Source organism: Haliaeetus albicilla, chromosome 2, assembly GCF_947461875.1.
Source record: "Haliaeetus albicilla chromosome 2, bHalAlb1.1, whole genome shotgun sequence".
In the NCBI taxonomy this organism is placed as follows: Eukaryota; Metazoa; Chordata; class Aves; order Accipitriformes; family Accipitridae; genus Haliaeetus; species Haliaeetus albicilla.
The window spans coordinates 756,455-772,472 of NC_091484.1; the positions used below are offsets into that span (position 1 = coordinate 756,455).

Here is a 16,018-nt window from a genome sequence, read left to right on the forward strand (position 1 = left end):
CTCTTGGCCCTGGCAGTATCTTGCAGCAGGGAGTTTCCCAGTTGGTTTGATCTTTCCTATGAACAGCTCAGGGCTCTTCTCCCCATCCTGCACTTCATCCCACCAGAGAGGTGACTCATGCCAGTGCTTGACCTCTGGGCCAGGGATGTTCTGAGTCTGGTGCTAGAGGTGGAACTGGGTAGCCTGTCCTCACAGGTCTTTGGTCACACCATCTCCTTTCTCAGAGGTGTCTGTAGGTAGGATTAGGCTTCCCGTCCTTCCTCTCTTCTGTTGTCCCTGTAGATCTAAGTCCCTTTGCTCCTGGCCCCATTCTCGTCTCCTGGGTCCTGCTTTTGTCAAATTGAACATGATGTCAAATTAAAACCATCACAGGGACAGTTGGAGTGAAGCACCCAGTTTAATGAGGCAGCGTTGAAAATCAATAACTTAATTGCAGATGTTTGATGGACTTTTATCCAATTTATAGTCCTTCTGCCCTGCTACGTGTAGAGCATGAGGACACAGTGCTGTGTCTGGCTCTGGGCACGCGAAAGCCTTTCCTCTCCCATGGTTGTTGTCCCTTTGCCGGTCTGTCTGCTGCAGAGATGTGGTGCTGCGGTGTGGTTCAGGCCCTGGCTGGGAGGTCCCTCTACGGGTTGGAGGTGACTGTGTCGCTCAGTGCTGACAGGAAAGGGGCAGCTGTGGTGGTAACATCTTGTCCCCAGCTCCTTTCCAGATGGTCCAGCAGAAGTCTGCTGGGAGAAAAGCTCCCAGCTGTTCAGATTAGTGATGTCCTGGAGAGCAGGTCCTGCCTAGACAGCAGCCCTGAGGCAGCCCAAGGTCCGGTCCCTTCTGCCACTCTGCAGGACAAAAGGGGCATTTGCAGCAGCGTCTGGAGTCTTGGCTTTTGGGGGAGGCAATGCTGCATTTGCACCCAACTGTTCTCGTTTCCATCAGCATGTGTGAGTGATCAATGTTGGCCCCTGCTCTCCTGTTCTGTCAGCCCCTGGCCCTGAGGTTTGGGTTGCTCTTCTCACCTCCTCCCTGACTTTTTGTTTTCCTCCTTGTCCCTGCTGCAGGCACCTCTGTGATGCAGGTGATGGCATCTGATGCTGATGACCCCACGTACGGGAGCAGTGCCCGGGTAGTCTACAGTGTGCTGGAGGGCGAGCAGCACTTTACTGTGGACAGTAAAACAGGTGAGCAGCACCCAGCTGGGCTGGGGCGTTCTGTGCGGGGTGTCAGGAGACCAGACCGTGGCCACGCATCCTGCCTCTGTTCGGCGCACGGCTGTGTGCCAGCAGGCCTGTACCTCCATGCTGGCCGTTGATGCTGGGGTACCCGTGCCATGGGCATTCCTGCGTGTTGGAGAGGAAGCTCGACAGCTGCTGCCCGGCTCCGCGCAGTGCCTGCAGCAGGCAGCACCATGGAGCAAGACCGGCAGCTGCCAGCCCGAGTGTCCTGCCTGTGCCTGCAGTGGCCAGAGCTCCTCTGTGTGCTCTATGCCCAGAGCAGGAGTGCACCTGCAGGCGCATAAAACATCAGTGTGAAAGGTTTAAGTACTACCAGAGGGGCCTTACCAAAGGCTGCATTGTTATCACCAGGGCTTTGATTAAAGGTAACACTTTAAATTAAGGATCGGTTTATAAATGTTCTATTAATATTTAATGAAAGAACAGTAGAAGCTGCTCCATTCCTTAATAACTTATAATAGAGCCTGTTGTAAAATGCCTCTGTAATAAATCCCTAGCAGATGATGCTCTGACATACTGGTTAGAGTAGACCATAACCAGGAGATGTCGGGGTATATATTCTCCTTGCCTCCCAGGAGTGTGACTCTCATTACCCTTAATGGGAGCCTTGCAAGCTTTCTAAGGAGGCAAGACACTCAAATGCTAATAAGAGGTATTTAAGGCACAAAGCATGCAGTAAAGTACCCACAGTTTAATGAAAAATTGTCAAAGGACAAGCAGGATGGGTAGCTGCAGCTCTTGTTGGAAAGCTGGACAGCAAAGTGTTCCCCCTCCCTCCACTGCTGAACCACAGTGACCCAGGCTGAGATCAACCCCTGGACTTGAAGTTCCAAGTCTCTGTCAGGCTAACATGTGTCTGTGCTAATTGATATTTTCTAAGGCTGTTTTTATGTAAGAGTGAAATTTGTTTGGAGGCTCTGGTCCAAGGAGAGTGTAAGGAAGGTATGTGTGCCTGAGCCTCTGCATCTGCGTGAAACCATGCACCTCCTGAAAACTGGTCTGGTGCACATGGGCAAGCCAGTCACAGCCCTGTCTGTGCCACCACCCCTGGTGAAAAATTTGGTAGCTCCTAAGCACACCTGACAGCAGAGCTGGGGTACACAGTGGAAAATGCCATTGTCTGGACAGAGGCTGGTATGGTGGGGAGAGTGCACAAGAAGCAGCTTGGGGCTGTACCCACTCCTGGCCCAGAAGCTGTTGCACCTGGGCTTTCTTCTCTCCCAGATTTGCTTTGTTTTACTGCGAGGGGACCAAGGTGGGGGAGATGGATGAACACTGGGTTAAATGCTGAAAATTCAGGTGCATGTGAGATCCTGTTGATCTGAGACAGTTTTGTGTGAGTGGAAGCCTGACTACTAGAATGAAGAGGGACCACTGGGAGCAAAATGCACAAGCCAGGACGTGCAGAGGCTCAGCTTCCTGCAACAACATTAATGCTCTGTATTAAGGCATAAACTAAAATGTGCCCTGTGGGACTGTGGTGAGAATTAATGTCACTCTGGGAATGCAAGCTTCTTGATTCCTTGACTTTTTGTGTCTTAATTCTCAAGCTAGCTGTTTCATATGCTGGGGGGGTTGATTTACTGTTCTACTTGCTTGTGATTCATAAAACCAGAACTGCTGGCAGTCTGCAGAAGAGCCCTTGGCCCCTCTTGAGCATGTCTGTTTCCAGAATATCCGACCACTAAAGCAGGTATTAGGGCTGACTCTTTGGTGATGTCTGAGCTGTGAATAGCCTTTCGTAGCTGCCTTGCCTGGGCTCTGGGAATGTGGTGTGTAGCTCTGCCCGTTGGCCACTTAAGATGCGGCTGCAGTCTGTCCTGCACCGCGTGTGGCTTCGTGCCTGGCACGAGCTGCGTGCCCCGCTGTCAGCGCTAGCCCGCATGGACGCACTGCTGGGGGCAGCAGGTACAGGGCTGGCGGTGCCGAGGGGGATGTTGTTTCATTGTGTCTCTTTGGAACTGGCCAGGAGCCAGCACATCAACCCAAGCAAATCCCATCCCGCTCCCGCTCTGTGCTTGAATAGGTTTTTAGTGCTCCACATGGGAGTCCTGGTTTGACTGCCCTGGGTGGCCCAGCTTCTGCCCTGAGCATAAGATTTAATTATCCATAGCAGCAGCATAACTCTCAGAGCCACCATGGTTATTAATGACCATAAAAAGAACCATAAAAACCTGGCATGTTACACTTCTTATAATATATGGTAATGAAGAACAATTTGTTTTCCCTTTTTGGTTTTGACCTCCTTCTCCGCCTTTTCTTGCAGGTCCGTACATGCATGTGCTGCCTTGCACACCACCTAAGCCTGTGACTCCTTCCAGAGCGGGTTCTCTCTTCCTTGCCTTTACAACCAGCTCTTTCCACACTGTGCTTCATAGCATAGGTGTTGCATGTGGTTTTCACACTTGAGTACAGGATATGGACCATGTGTAGGTTGCTTAGTTTGTCTCCTGTTCTTGGGTGTTACTAACTGTGGTATTTGGCTGGGATTTCAGATTCAATGGACCTTTCAAAGGCGGACCCAAACTGTCTGGATGCCATGCTATGCCAAGTCCTACCACTCAATAAGCCCTGAATTCCCATAGTGTCTCAGACACCTTTTTGGAGGGAGACAAGCAACTAAATGGCCCCACCGGAACAGTGGGAGCTGCAGTATGGTATTTGCTGGTGTCCACAAAGCTGTGGAGAATGATTCCAGTTTCTGCAGTGTTGAATGATGGTGAAGAAAAAGCACAGCTAATGCATATGAGCTTTTCTTTATTTCATATACACCAGCCACTATGTCTTGTGCTTTGAGAAATAGGTTTCAGACACTGAAACTGTGAGTGGGTTTGTGTTGTGTACCCCAGATCAGGTCCCAGAACTTAACCCTGCATGTGTTGAAGGTCTAGGCTGGTGCTTTTGGTGTAGGAGTGGGGAGCTTTGTATGCACAAACTTTGGAGGCATGATTTTTTCTGTTAGCTGTGAGAATATCCCCTAGGCTTCTTGCAAGAGCCTGCAGGCATTAGCCATATTAAGGCTTTGTGCTGCCTTCCTCATTCATTTGCCATTTGCAGATAGGGTGCAGCTGATCTTTGTCTGCTCTTTGTAACAGGTGAGCTGCATTGCACTGTTTTGTGGCTGCCCTGTTGCTGCTGGAGGAGGCTGTGCTTTTACAGTAGTCAGCAGGTATGTGTGCTTCACTGCTTCTGTTGTGGAGCAGCCACTTCTGCCTTCAGCTCTGGGTGAGAGCGCTTCAGTCTGACTGCAGAGACCCCCTCTCTCACCCTGCAGCAGGCTGCTGACTGGCTGTGGGGCAGGCTTGCCACTGCAGGGGCTGTGAGCCTCGGCTTTGCCCAGCACGATGTGGGTCAGGAGGTTTAGTGCTAGTTCCTGTTCTAGCTCCAGGAAGCCTGTCCTCACCAAGATCTTTCTAACTTACGCTTTTCAGATGCTGAGATAGGTACAGAGAGTCCGCGACTCCCAGTGCATTTACATGAGAGGAGAAATCAGCGTGCATTTAAATTTGCAGGCTAAATTTTCATGTTGCTTTATATCACCCTGCACTATCTGTACCTCTGCAGGTTATTCACCTTTATAGGGGCAAATATCTTCTTTGGCAGGCAGCTGTGCCTGCCTGCTCACATCCGTTCCCGTGTTCTTTGCAATGCCCTTTCTCATCTCTGGCCAGCATGGCTGGAGACTTGCTGCTACCTGCAATCCCTGCTCACAGCCTTAGGAGGAAACCTGAAAATACTCAACACTCGGAAGGGGGGCGCAACCTGGTGCCCTGGGCTCCAGCAGTCTTGTTCGTCCCTTTGCAGGGATATTGACTGCTACAGAACAATCATAGCAGGTAATATCATAGGCCTTGTGATATTTGGTGCTTTCCTTAAAAGCCCAGCTTGTCAGTTTGGGAGCATGGGAATCTTGCTTTTTACTGTAAAGGAAGAGGTTGTTCTTAAAATCTGTCATTATGCTGTATGCAGGGAAAAGACAGAAGGACTCAGAAGGTTAATTGAAATGCAGTCTGGCATTTATGATTACTTAAAACAGCTCCTGAGTTCTAGAGCCTGTCTCCTGATTTGGAGACTTAGCCAGTGAGGGCTTAGAGGTACTTGTGCCAGGGAGAGCAGGACAAGAAATACTGGCCTGCTGGGATGAAGTTGATGGTTATTTGAGTGCAGTCATTAGTTGTTTCATCCTTACCTGTCAGCCTTGCCCTGTTTGGAGACTGACCACAGCCCTAGTCCTGGGGTAGTAACGGTGCACTGGGAGAGGAGTTGTTGCTGGGAACATGCTGCATGCTGAATTGGGTTGATGAACTGTTGCATTTGTGTGATGCAGTGGTGGGAGGCAGAACGTGTGGTTTTTCTGCTGCTCTTGCCGGTTTGTTAAAAATGCTCCTCGGTGCCTGGAAACACAGATACTGGTATGTGCGTGTGTGTGCGCTCGTGGGTTTATGCAGGTCTGTGCCCCATCCCAGAAGCTTATTCACCAGAGCTGTGCACAGGGACAAGGGACTCTGAGCATGGGTGATAAGAGTCTGCAGAGAAGCCATGCTTATTTAAGGTGATTGGTCTTATTAGCAAGACTGAATGTTAACAGTCCTTTCCAGAGACTGGTGCAGGAACTTCAATTGGTTTGGGACCAAATTGTATGTTTGGTCATCTTGAGGAAATTAAGGTGTATCTACTAATGTGCAGTGGGAATTAATATTAAACAATGAGGGATTTGGCTGCTAAAAGGGACAAAGGAAGGGTAAGTGTGCTGGCCCATCTGTCGGAGCTCGCTGCGGGTGCCTCCCTCCAGGGCACTGCTGCCTCTGTGCTGGCATGAGCAAGGCTGATTCCAGCCAGGAACAAGGCTCTGCTAGGTGCTTCTTTCTGAGCAGTGGCAGTAGCTCTGTCTCTGCAGGTGCTATCCTAGGAGCTGTGGGGCACCCTGGTTTGAAAAGGACTTGGCCACCCGCTATGAAAGGTACTGTGTTAGAAATCTGCAGGCTGCAGCATCCCTCAGCCACAACAGTTGTGTGATTCTGTGCCCTTCCAATTAACTTCGCTTGGTTATGCTGATGCAACCATAATGTTTCCATTTCTGCATCTCAGCTCTGTACCTTATTTGCTGAAGAGCCGTGAACCTCCTGAACCTTGTGTCTAGTATCTTGCTCAGACTGCCTGTAGCTTCTGCCTCCCCAATTGTCCTCACCTGAATGACAGGAAGGGGGGCTGTGCATGTAGGGTGGATGAAGTGCTGGTTCTTGGGGCTAAGATCCCATCTGCAGTGGGCTGACCTCCTCCAGGATGTATGCCTCAAGCAGCACTTGTGTCTTGGCAGATACGTTGGTATTTCTATGTCTCTGCAGGCAAGTGTGGGCATAGGTGAGGAATCTGCAGTCTATTTGTAGGTGCCTTGCCACCCCTGGGCTGAGGCAGAGATCTGTTTGCTTTAACTGACCAAGGTGCTGGGAGGAGTGAATCTGTTTTATCCAGCTAAATAGGAGGGGATAGAAAAGACAGATTCAGACTCTTCTCAGGCATGCACAGTAAAAAGACACAAATGGCAGGAAGAGAAAACTTGTCGCCATGAAGGTGGCATTTCCATCTTTGGAGATACTCAAAACCTGACTGGACGTGGCCCTGAGTAATCTCATCTGCCTTTGAAAACCACCTGCTTTGAGCGGTAGTTGGACCAGGGACCTCCTGAGGATATGTCCATGTACATCACTCCACAACTCTCTGGCTTTGTGGCAGGGAGCATGTTGCTCCTGACTGCCCTCAGCTGGAAGGTGCCTTCTCCAGAGGGTCTTTGAGGATGTGGACATCTGAGCTAGAAGTATCTGAGAGCAGAGCAAAGCCCATAATGATGGGATTCCTGGAAGGAAGTTACCTGCTGAGTGCTTTGTCCTGCTTTGTTTTTATCACCCAAAGAGTGTCTGCTGTTTGAGCAGATTTGATGGTATTTATGTGATGCTGTAAGTGTCCCCTTGCCTGGCAATTATACTGATTAGTCTGGATCATGGTGGAAAGCCACATGTGCCTTGTACCAGAGGGTATGCCACCATGCGTCTGTATTATTCAGCTATAACAGATGCTGACAAGAACTAGGGAGATGAGTCTGAGCTGGAGGTTGTTCTTGCTTTGTTAGCAGTGTCTGGGAAGGACAAAGTTTGGCAGTTTTTCCATCTGGAAAGAAGGTGAACCTTGGGAGATGATAGTGAGGCCTTTTCCATGTTCTACATACAGCAGCGGAGGTCCCTGCCTCTTCTGTCTCTGCGTCCTGAGAACAGGTCTGCCACCATCACTTGCTGCTGCTTTTGCAGAGCACCTGGGGGTCAGATTTTTGGAGCAGAGGCTATCCTGGCTCTATGAGAAGGGGCCATGCAAGTTTGCTGCTGGTGGGTGTTTATGGTGGCACTTATACTGCTATATTCAAGGAACCGGTATGGAGTGTGTCAGGAGACCCTGATTTGTCAAGGCCACTGGTAAATTGTAGGTGGTACCTCAGCCTGAAAGACCAAACCAGCCCGACGTTTGTGGTGGTAGCCTGGCATGGTCCATGCAACTTTAGGGGGAACAGCTTTCTCAGTGACAATCCTGCTGGGGCTCTTAAGAGGCCTGGGGCATGGGGCAGTTCATCTGCATCAGACCCCCACTTTTCCAGGATGGACTTGGACAGACAGCATCTCGGCAGGAGGTGGTTCCTGTTCACAGTCTGCACCCCCACCGAAGACAAGGATTTTGTCTGCCTTGTGGCACTAGAAGAACTAGAGCCGGCTGGGGCTGTTTGTCTGCCCTGCTCTGCACGTGCCAAACGGCCTGGACTTGATCCCCGCTGGGACGGGTGACCTTGGAGGTGTTCTGGGAAGAGCCTGAGCACTTTCCTCCCATCTTGCATGGCGTATTATGAGCTATATCATTACGAGCAGCTCAGTTAAGTCATTACAGCCTTGGTGAATGCATGAGCTTTTTCCCTCTCATCCCAATTCATCACTATTGTGCTGACATGAATCATTTTCATTATAAAATGCTTCAGACCCTGTTAATTAACAGGATTGCTTAAATTCCAATGAGATAGTGCTTGCCCAGAAATAACAGTTTTGTATTCATAGTGGAGTGGCAGGAGAAGCCTATAAGCACAACCAGCTGAGGCCAGTCCCGTGCAGCCCTGGGCGCTTGTGCAAGGCCAGTCCCTCCTGCTCTCTGGTGGGAGGCTGCGGTTCTCAGTGGGACATTCATCGCTCCCTCGTGGATGCTCCCTCAGCCCCTTCAGGTGAGGTGGGGTGGGACTCCTGGTCAAACGCCTTCCTCTGAACAGACCCGGGACGAACGAGGGAGCTGGTTCGGACCCCGGGCCCCATCACAGGGTGAACACCCGCTGTCTTCCTGCAGAGGGGTTGGGATGCTCCCTGGCAGAAATTCTGCAGTGCTCTGTGCTGCGTCAAACCTGCGTGCTGGCCAGGAGTGTGGACCTTGGTGATCAAGCGATAGAAGGGCTGAGAGTTACCCGAGTGTGTAAGCAGGCAGATACTGGAAGTGCTTGAGAGATAGTGGGTGAGACAGAGCCTCCTCTCAATTCGTGGGACTGAAGGCAGTGGGAGTCCAGGTAATTACAGAACTGAAATGACAGAGGGACAAGGGAAGCTGGGTAAAATTGTGCCTGTCCGTGAGAGCTGGGGGACTACAAGGATCTGAAATGGTGGTTATATCTTTATTATAAATCCTAACAATGATAATTGTTGGAATAATTGCTAGTTTCAGAAAGCACGGAGAAATAAATGTCTCCCCAACAGTGTTGCCAGCTCCTGCTGCACCTGTAACGTCATGCAAGGCTGGGGGGTGGGTGGGGTGCGGTGCGAATTTCCTTCTCCCACCTCAGTGGCATTTCTGACTGCTTTTGGGCCACAGCACCAGTGGCTCCTTGGTGTGAGCCGTCCACCCACAGCCTTTTTCAGGAGGTGCCCAAGGTCATGCCAGACGCATGAACGGGGAAACTGTGGCAGCCTGCTGTGGAGGGCTGATGCTTGGAAGCCTTGGGGTATTCCCCTGAAGCCACATCTTGTCTCCTTGCAGCTGCTGGCACCCAGCTCTCCCCTCCGCTGTGCTCAGGTTGTGTTGAAGCTTCCCAGAAGTGTCTGCCTTGAGCCAGGTGGCTTGGATGGCTGTGATGCCCTGCCATTGCTTGCTTTGTTGTGTGTCAGCAAATGTCTTGCAAGTTGCTGAGAGCAACTGGACGATTCTCTGCTGTTCACTTGACAAGAGAGGAGCTCCTTGTTCCCTCCAGGTTGGACCCCCTCACTGGAGAGACACACCGCACAGCCAGGCAACCCCCCTCCAGCGTCCTCCCTGGACGGAGGAGGATTCAGGCAGGATTACTGGTGAAAGCAAAGATGGATTTTGCAGTTCACAGTAGGAGGAGGTAAAGCTAATGGTTAAACAGAAAAGCCTGGAAGAGAGAGCAATTACAGAAACATAAACCAACGTCTAAATGTGTGGGAATGTTAAGAAACTGAGCTGGAGGGGATTTTAAGCTGATTCCTAGCTGTTCTGTGGTGTTGCTGGTATAGTGGGACTGTGCTGCTAATGACCTTGTATCCATGTATGTACTCATGGGTGCCCCTGGTGCCACCTCAGGGCAGCATCATTTCTTTCTTTCATTCTCAAAATATTTCTTCTCTGCTTTGTTTCCATGTAAATGAAACACTCCTGGGTGACATAGGAAGTCGGGGACTTCTGCCATTCACAGTGTTTTCTGGGGTTTACTACTCTTTGTTTCTTGTTTTACATTCCTTTAGATTTTAGTCCTTGTCACTTCCCCCAAACCCAGATGACTACTGAAGACCTATAAATACTTTTTAAGAGACTTCATTTCATAAAAAGTACTAACATACCATAGATTTTGTTAAGCTTTATGGTCTCTAGTGCATTCTCAGCCCCTGACACAGGACATGTGTATCATCTCTGGTCCCCTTAACTTAGAGGGACAGTTGAAAATGAGGGGGTTTGTGCAGACAGACTTTTGGAAATACACTGACACCCCTCATTCTCCAGATCAAATAGGGGGGGCCTCCAGGCATGCTTGGGCCAGGAGGCACCTGTGAAATGGAGCTTGGGCTCAGAGCACCCGCACCCGATGTTCTATTAGGAACACTGCGGCAAGCCTGGCTCCTGCTTGAGCAGATAAGGATAAGTGGGCTGTTGCAGATTTGTGCCAAAGGGGTTTCGTGACTCAGCCTGGGCTTTTACACAGCCTTTCTGTGCAACCCTTGAGGCTGGCCCCAGTGCAGCCCCTGCATCTGGGTGAGTCCTCTCGCTCCTGTGCCTCTGGCTCCCACCAACCCTTCACCCCGCTCCTGGTCTCCCTGGAGAGAACAAACCTCCTCTGAGCTGGAGTTTAACCCTGTCAGAGCTACTGGCAGCCTGCAGTAGAAGTAGCAGTCAGGAACCTTCCATGCAACTTGCCCATGAATCGGCTGCAGAGACTTGCTGGGATCAGGCTGGGCCTGTGGCCATTCCTGGGCTCTGAGGGGATTTTCAGGATGTTTCTGCCTGGCTGACAACCCCCTGGGCTGCTGCTTCTCTCCAGAGCTCTTTTCTCCACTCAGTCGGCTTTTGCTTATGTGATCTCTGTAAGGCTGCAAAAGGCTTTGCTCCCCTTTGCACCGGGGCCCAGAAGATGTTGTTTGTTGTTGCCAGAAACGTGCTCCTATGGCAAAGGCGGCCAACAGCACCTAGGGCTGCCTTAGGAAGAGCATCGCCAGCAGCCGAGGGAGGTGACCCGTCCCTTCGACTCGGCACTGGTGAGATGATGTGAGTGCTGTGCCTTGTTCTGGGCTGCCAAACATGAGAGACATGGGCATATCCGAGTGAGTCCAGGGAAGGGCCGTGAAGGTTGGTGAAGTATTGGAGCATCTGTCATATGCGGAGAGGCTTGGGAGGTCTAGCTGATCCTGTTTAGAGCTGGGGCTTGGACGAGGTAATCTCCAGCAGCCCCTTCCAGCCTCACCCTGTCTGTGACTCTGTGACCTGCCTGTGCTCACGCTGTCCTGCTGGTTTCCAGGTGTGATCCGGACAGCCGTGGCTGACCTGGACCGTGAGACACAGGACCGGTACGAGGTGGTGATCCGTGCAACAGACATGGCAGGACAGCTGGGTGGCCTGTCTGGATCCACGACAGTCACCATTGTAGTCACTGATGTCAATGACAACCCACCGCGCTTCCCTCAGAGTAAGTCCTGACAGCAGTGGGGGGTGAGCACTGGTCCTGGCCCCTTGTGGGTGCTGGGACAGATGGTCAGCTCCCAGCACAGCCTGGCACACGTCTGCAGGGTGAGCCAGCCCGGCTGCTCATGCTGCTTGCAGGGCGGCAGCACGGAGGTACCATAGCATGCTCAGCTCCTTGCCTGGGTCTGAATGTGTCCCTGCCTGGCAGGACGGAGGGGCAGCTGCCTTGGCTGAGCCTGTCCGGGGCCCCGGACGAGACCCCTGCTCCTGGTGCTGGTCCTGGGAGTGAGCAGGGGTATGTGGTGGAGAGAGCAGAGCTGGCCCTTTCCTGACCCTCTCTGAGCAGTGCTGGGGGAGAAGGCAGCCTGGTCTGCTGTGCTGCTGTCTCCTGGGAGCTCGGGCAGGGACTCAGCTGTCCGCTGCTGGCCTGGCCCCTCCTGGCTGCTGTGTCAGAGCTTGGCACGCTCTGCCCCAACGTGAGGCACAGTGACACTGCCCACCTTGCAGACAGCAGTCTTGTCACAGGACAGCTCTGTTTTCCAGGTCACTGCTAGTGGCCTGTGGCTCGTTGCTTGTCTAATCTAAAACCCTCCACAAATGAGGAGGGTGGGCGATCGTGCTGTGAAGAGTGGGCTGTGCAGTCTCTGCAGTGCACACCAGCTGCAAAGACCAGAAAAGGTGCTGCAGCTGGAGGAGGCTCAGCTCTTTAGCTGCATCTCCTAGAAGTCAGAAATGGTAAAGTTTGCAAAGAATCAGGGAACACTGATTGCAGTGTTACCGAAATCAATCAGGGCAGTGTCCATACAGAGGAATCAGACCGGCACCTTGAAACATCAGTGCTCCCCAATTATCTTCTCTCAGCCCTTGTTTTTGGCTGGGGTGTGTGTTTCTCCTGGTAGGGCGTTCTGGACTATAGACACTGGTAGAGTTTGGGCAGCCCTCGTAGTCCAAGGGTGCCCCCAGGGAGGTATGCAAAGGGCTGTATCAGGCTGGAGGGGGTTCAAAAGCAGAAGCAGTGACCCTGGTACCTTTTTCTCCTCCAGAGATGTATCAGTTCAGCATCGTTGAAACTGCCCCTGTGGGCACTGCCATCGGGAGGGTAAAGGCAGAGGACTCTGACGTCGGGGAGAACACAGACATGACATATCAGGTGAAGGATGAGGAAGGGGTGGAGACGTTCAAAGTCACGACGGACAGCAATACCCAAGAGGCTGTCATCACAGTACAGAAGGTGAGAGAGGAGGAAAACTGGTGGGGTAGGGCGGGTACAGATCTCCTGGGTCCTTTCCTTTGGGGATTCCCTCTGCTGCATTTGAGTTAAAATAAATGCTCCTCTGAGCACTGCTCTAGCAGTAGCAGTTGCATTTTTGTGCCTGCAGGTGCAGGGAGAGACCTGCCTCTGTTCTGCCTGGATGGCAAAACGCAGACCTGTGTCTGGGAGGAAAGGCTGAACAGGAGCAGCAGCACAGTGTCTGCTGGAGCCTGCACAGGGTGGCTCCCTGGGTGGCAGGGAAGAAGCCAGCTGTGCCTAGGGCTATGGAGATGAGTGCTTACAGCTGTTATTAATAGCACCTGTTAGGGGAGAAATATGCCCACCTAATTCCTATACCTGACCAACAGCACTTTGACTGTATCTGCTTTTGGTGGCAAAAACAATCAAGCAAACACTTGGTGCAGGCAAGAAACAATGATTGTTCACCAAGGCCACTGCATTCAGCTTGTGTCCCTTGTAGAAATAATAGCAGGGTGATTAATGATCAAAACCCACTCACTTGCAGCACACCGTGTGCTGTCTTCCCAGTGAATCCTGGCTGCCTGCACCCTGCGCAGGCTGGATGCCCTGTTGGGGGCCCTGGGGGGAGCAGGCTGGAGGCTTGCTCTTCCTCCTGCCCCCCTCAGTGTGGGTGCTGCTGGCCAGAGGGCAGAGCACGAGCTCCCAGCCTCCTCTGGAGGCACTGTCTGGGGAGTGGGTGGCTTTAGTGCTGCCCCTGATGTCTCCGGTGAAGGAAGGGGCAGCAGGGGGGTTCCTCGGGCTGGGTATGGCTAACCCTCTCCTGTTGTCCCAGCCTCTTGACTACGAGTCGAAAAAAGTGCACACTGTCGTGGTGGAGGCCCTCAACAAGTTTGTAGACCCACGGTTTGTGGACCTGGGCACCTTCCGGGACCAGACCATCGTGCGGGTCTCAGTGCTGGACGTCGATGAGCCTCCCGAGTTCCGTCCCCCCTCCAACCTGATGGAGGTCCAGGAAGATGCGGATGTTGGCTCTGTCGTGGGGGTGGTCACCGCCCTTGATCCGGACACAGCAAACCATCCTGTCCGGTAAAGCAGCTGCCTAAACCTCACATCATCTTTCTCCCAGCGGTGGGCGTGGGGTCACCCGTGAGGGACACACGTGGCCCAGGGGGGCTTGTGGCTGTGGCTGGGGCAGTGGAGAGGGGACAGCAGAGGAGGAGGGGTAGTGCAGGTGAAGGTGACAAGTGCTGCACACGTGGCCAAGCGTGCGAGGGTGTCCGATGCGACAGGCAGCTGGTGGGTGAGTGGCAGCCTGTGCACAAGCAACAGCAGCCATCTCACAGGTGACGGATACGTCACTGGCAAGTGGTGGGTTTGTGAGTGGCAAGGGAGTGTTGGGGAAGGTGGCTGGGTGGTGCTTGCACCTCCTTGGTGCTGACAATGAGGCATCCGCATTTGTGCCTGACGCAGGCCAGACGAGTGACCAGAAAAGACAGGAGGGCAGTGAAGAAGGACGAGAAATGAGGTGAGGCTTAGGAGGTGCAGAGCCACAGCTTGGCTCTGTGTGCCTATGTGTGCACAGGGATCAAAGATCAGAGGAGTTTATATTTGGGCAGGGGACATAATCCAGGCAGCAGCTTATCTGCACAGGACATTTCCCATTTCCATTTAATTTGTGGCTAAAGAGATTGTTACCTTGTTAAATTGTTATTACCTAAGGCACAAAGCAGCCTTCTGGCTCTGCCAACTGGCCTGAGTCACAAGCAGTTGGGTTGGAAAGCTGGTGTTCAGAAAACATCCTCAATGTGTGGAAAATTTCCTTGAAATGTGTGTTCTCATGCCAGGTGACAGCAGGGCTGCAGGCACCCTGTGCACACCCACTCGCTTCAGATGAGCAGTGGTGGCTTTCCATTTGAGAGCTCTGTAGGGAGCCCATCCCAGACCGATAAACTGGGATGCAGCAGGGACAGGGACATGGGATGGAGGAGGACGTGGCCAGGGAGGGCTCGGTTACAGTACTGATCCCATTCGATGATGTCCCCGCTGGCTGCTCGGGGTGCTGAGCTCCAGCGCTGTGCAGCCATGGGGAACGTGCTGGTTCACGGTGGGGTGAGGGGTATCTCCTGATCTTTGTGGAAATGAAGATTGAGATGTTTAGAAAGCTCAGAAAAGAATTTACACATGGAAAGCTGCCATCTACAGATGCCTGGCAGCTAGCAGAGACTACTATGTCACAAAGCTGGATGCTGGAAGTTGTCTTTGGGGTGAACATGAATGAAATCAGCCTTGGCATGCCAGGAACTATGTCTGTGAGCATTGCACCGCTTGCAGTAGTTGGTGCTGTCTGTTGGCCATGTTCTCAAAGTAACTCTGCTCACCTTGTCATGTGGCTACCCTCTCCATTCAGGCTACGTGTCTGATATCTTTCTTTGTGGCCCACCCCAAGCATGTGGCTGTTAGCTTGCACTCTTCAGATGTGTACAGTCTTTCTATACATCTGTGTGTGTGTACATGTGTGCATCTGTTTTTTCACTTGACTGTTTCTAGCAGTGCTGCAGAACATAGATCTTATTTTCTGATCTGTAATTGTAGGAAAAGGGCCTTGGGGACAGAACTATTCTTATTCTCATTTTTTCTTGTTCTTTCTGCTGCTTCCCTGTGGAGCTTGTTGCATTGTTTGCAGACAGAACAAAAGAAAGCAGTGGAGGGAGGCTTTCTACTGCTGTGCAGAAGGTGATGGGGACCTCGAGCAGAGAGAGGCAGATTCAAGTACTCTGCAGGAGCAAGAGGGTTAGAGGCTGAACTTTGCTGTATGACTGTCTCTCTTATAGCGAGCTTAGTGCCAGACGAGGCAATGCCTCGTGCACAGGCACGAGGGCCCAGCCAACAGGACTCCCAGGTATCTGCTGCAGCTTGGGAATTGCAACGTGTTTTCCCTTGTCAGGCTTGATGCATTCAAATATGTGTCCTCCCTCCAGCTATCCCCAGGCAGGTAGCTCATCCTGAGTCCCCCATGCTCCCCTGTGGCATTTGGTCTCTATCGGTCCATCTCTTACTCCCCTCTGTTCTTGCAGTGCCTGCTGTCATGAGCAGTGGCAGCTCCATACCCTTGTGATGCTCCCTTGGTGCTTGTCTGAGGAGCGTGAGTGGGTGAGCCTTCCCTGCCATTTTAACATGTACCAAGTGGAGATGCAGGTTTATATTGGTCATGCCGATGTGGCACCAGTGCAGGAGGAAGGTGCTGTTGGATCTCTCCTGCTTTCCTGTCCTCTGGGTAGCCAGGTAATTTAATAAAATACTTTGCCACATAGGTAGCTGTTCACAGCTTCAAAGTGGTGCACAAACATTA

The 16,018-nt window shown here is 52.0% G+C and overlaps 1 protein-coding gene across 7 annotated transcripts in view; it reads left to right on the forward strand.

Annotated features, from left to right (window-relative positions):
- CDH22 (cadherin 22) overlaps positions 1 to 16,018 on the forward strand; it is an 88,896-nt gene that overhangs the window by 45,170 nt on the left and 27,708 nt on the right. For all 7 annotated transcript variants that reach the window (XM_069800700.1, XM_069800709.1, XM_069800676.1 and 4 more), the window contains 4 exons: positions 1,059 to 1,178; positions 11,272 to 11,439; positions 12,479 to 12,666; positions 13,502 to 13,755. In XM_069800700.1, coding sequence (XP_069656801.1) covers positions 1,059 to 1,178; positions 11,272 to 11,439; positions 12,479 to 12,666; positions 13,502 to 13,755 — 730 coding nt within the window. The remainder of the gene's footprint in view (positions 1 to 1,058; positions 1,179 to 11,271; positions 11,440 to 12,478; positions 12,667 to 13,501; positions 13,756 to 16,018) is intronic.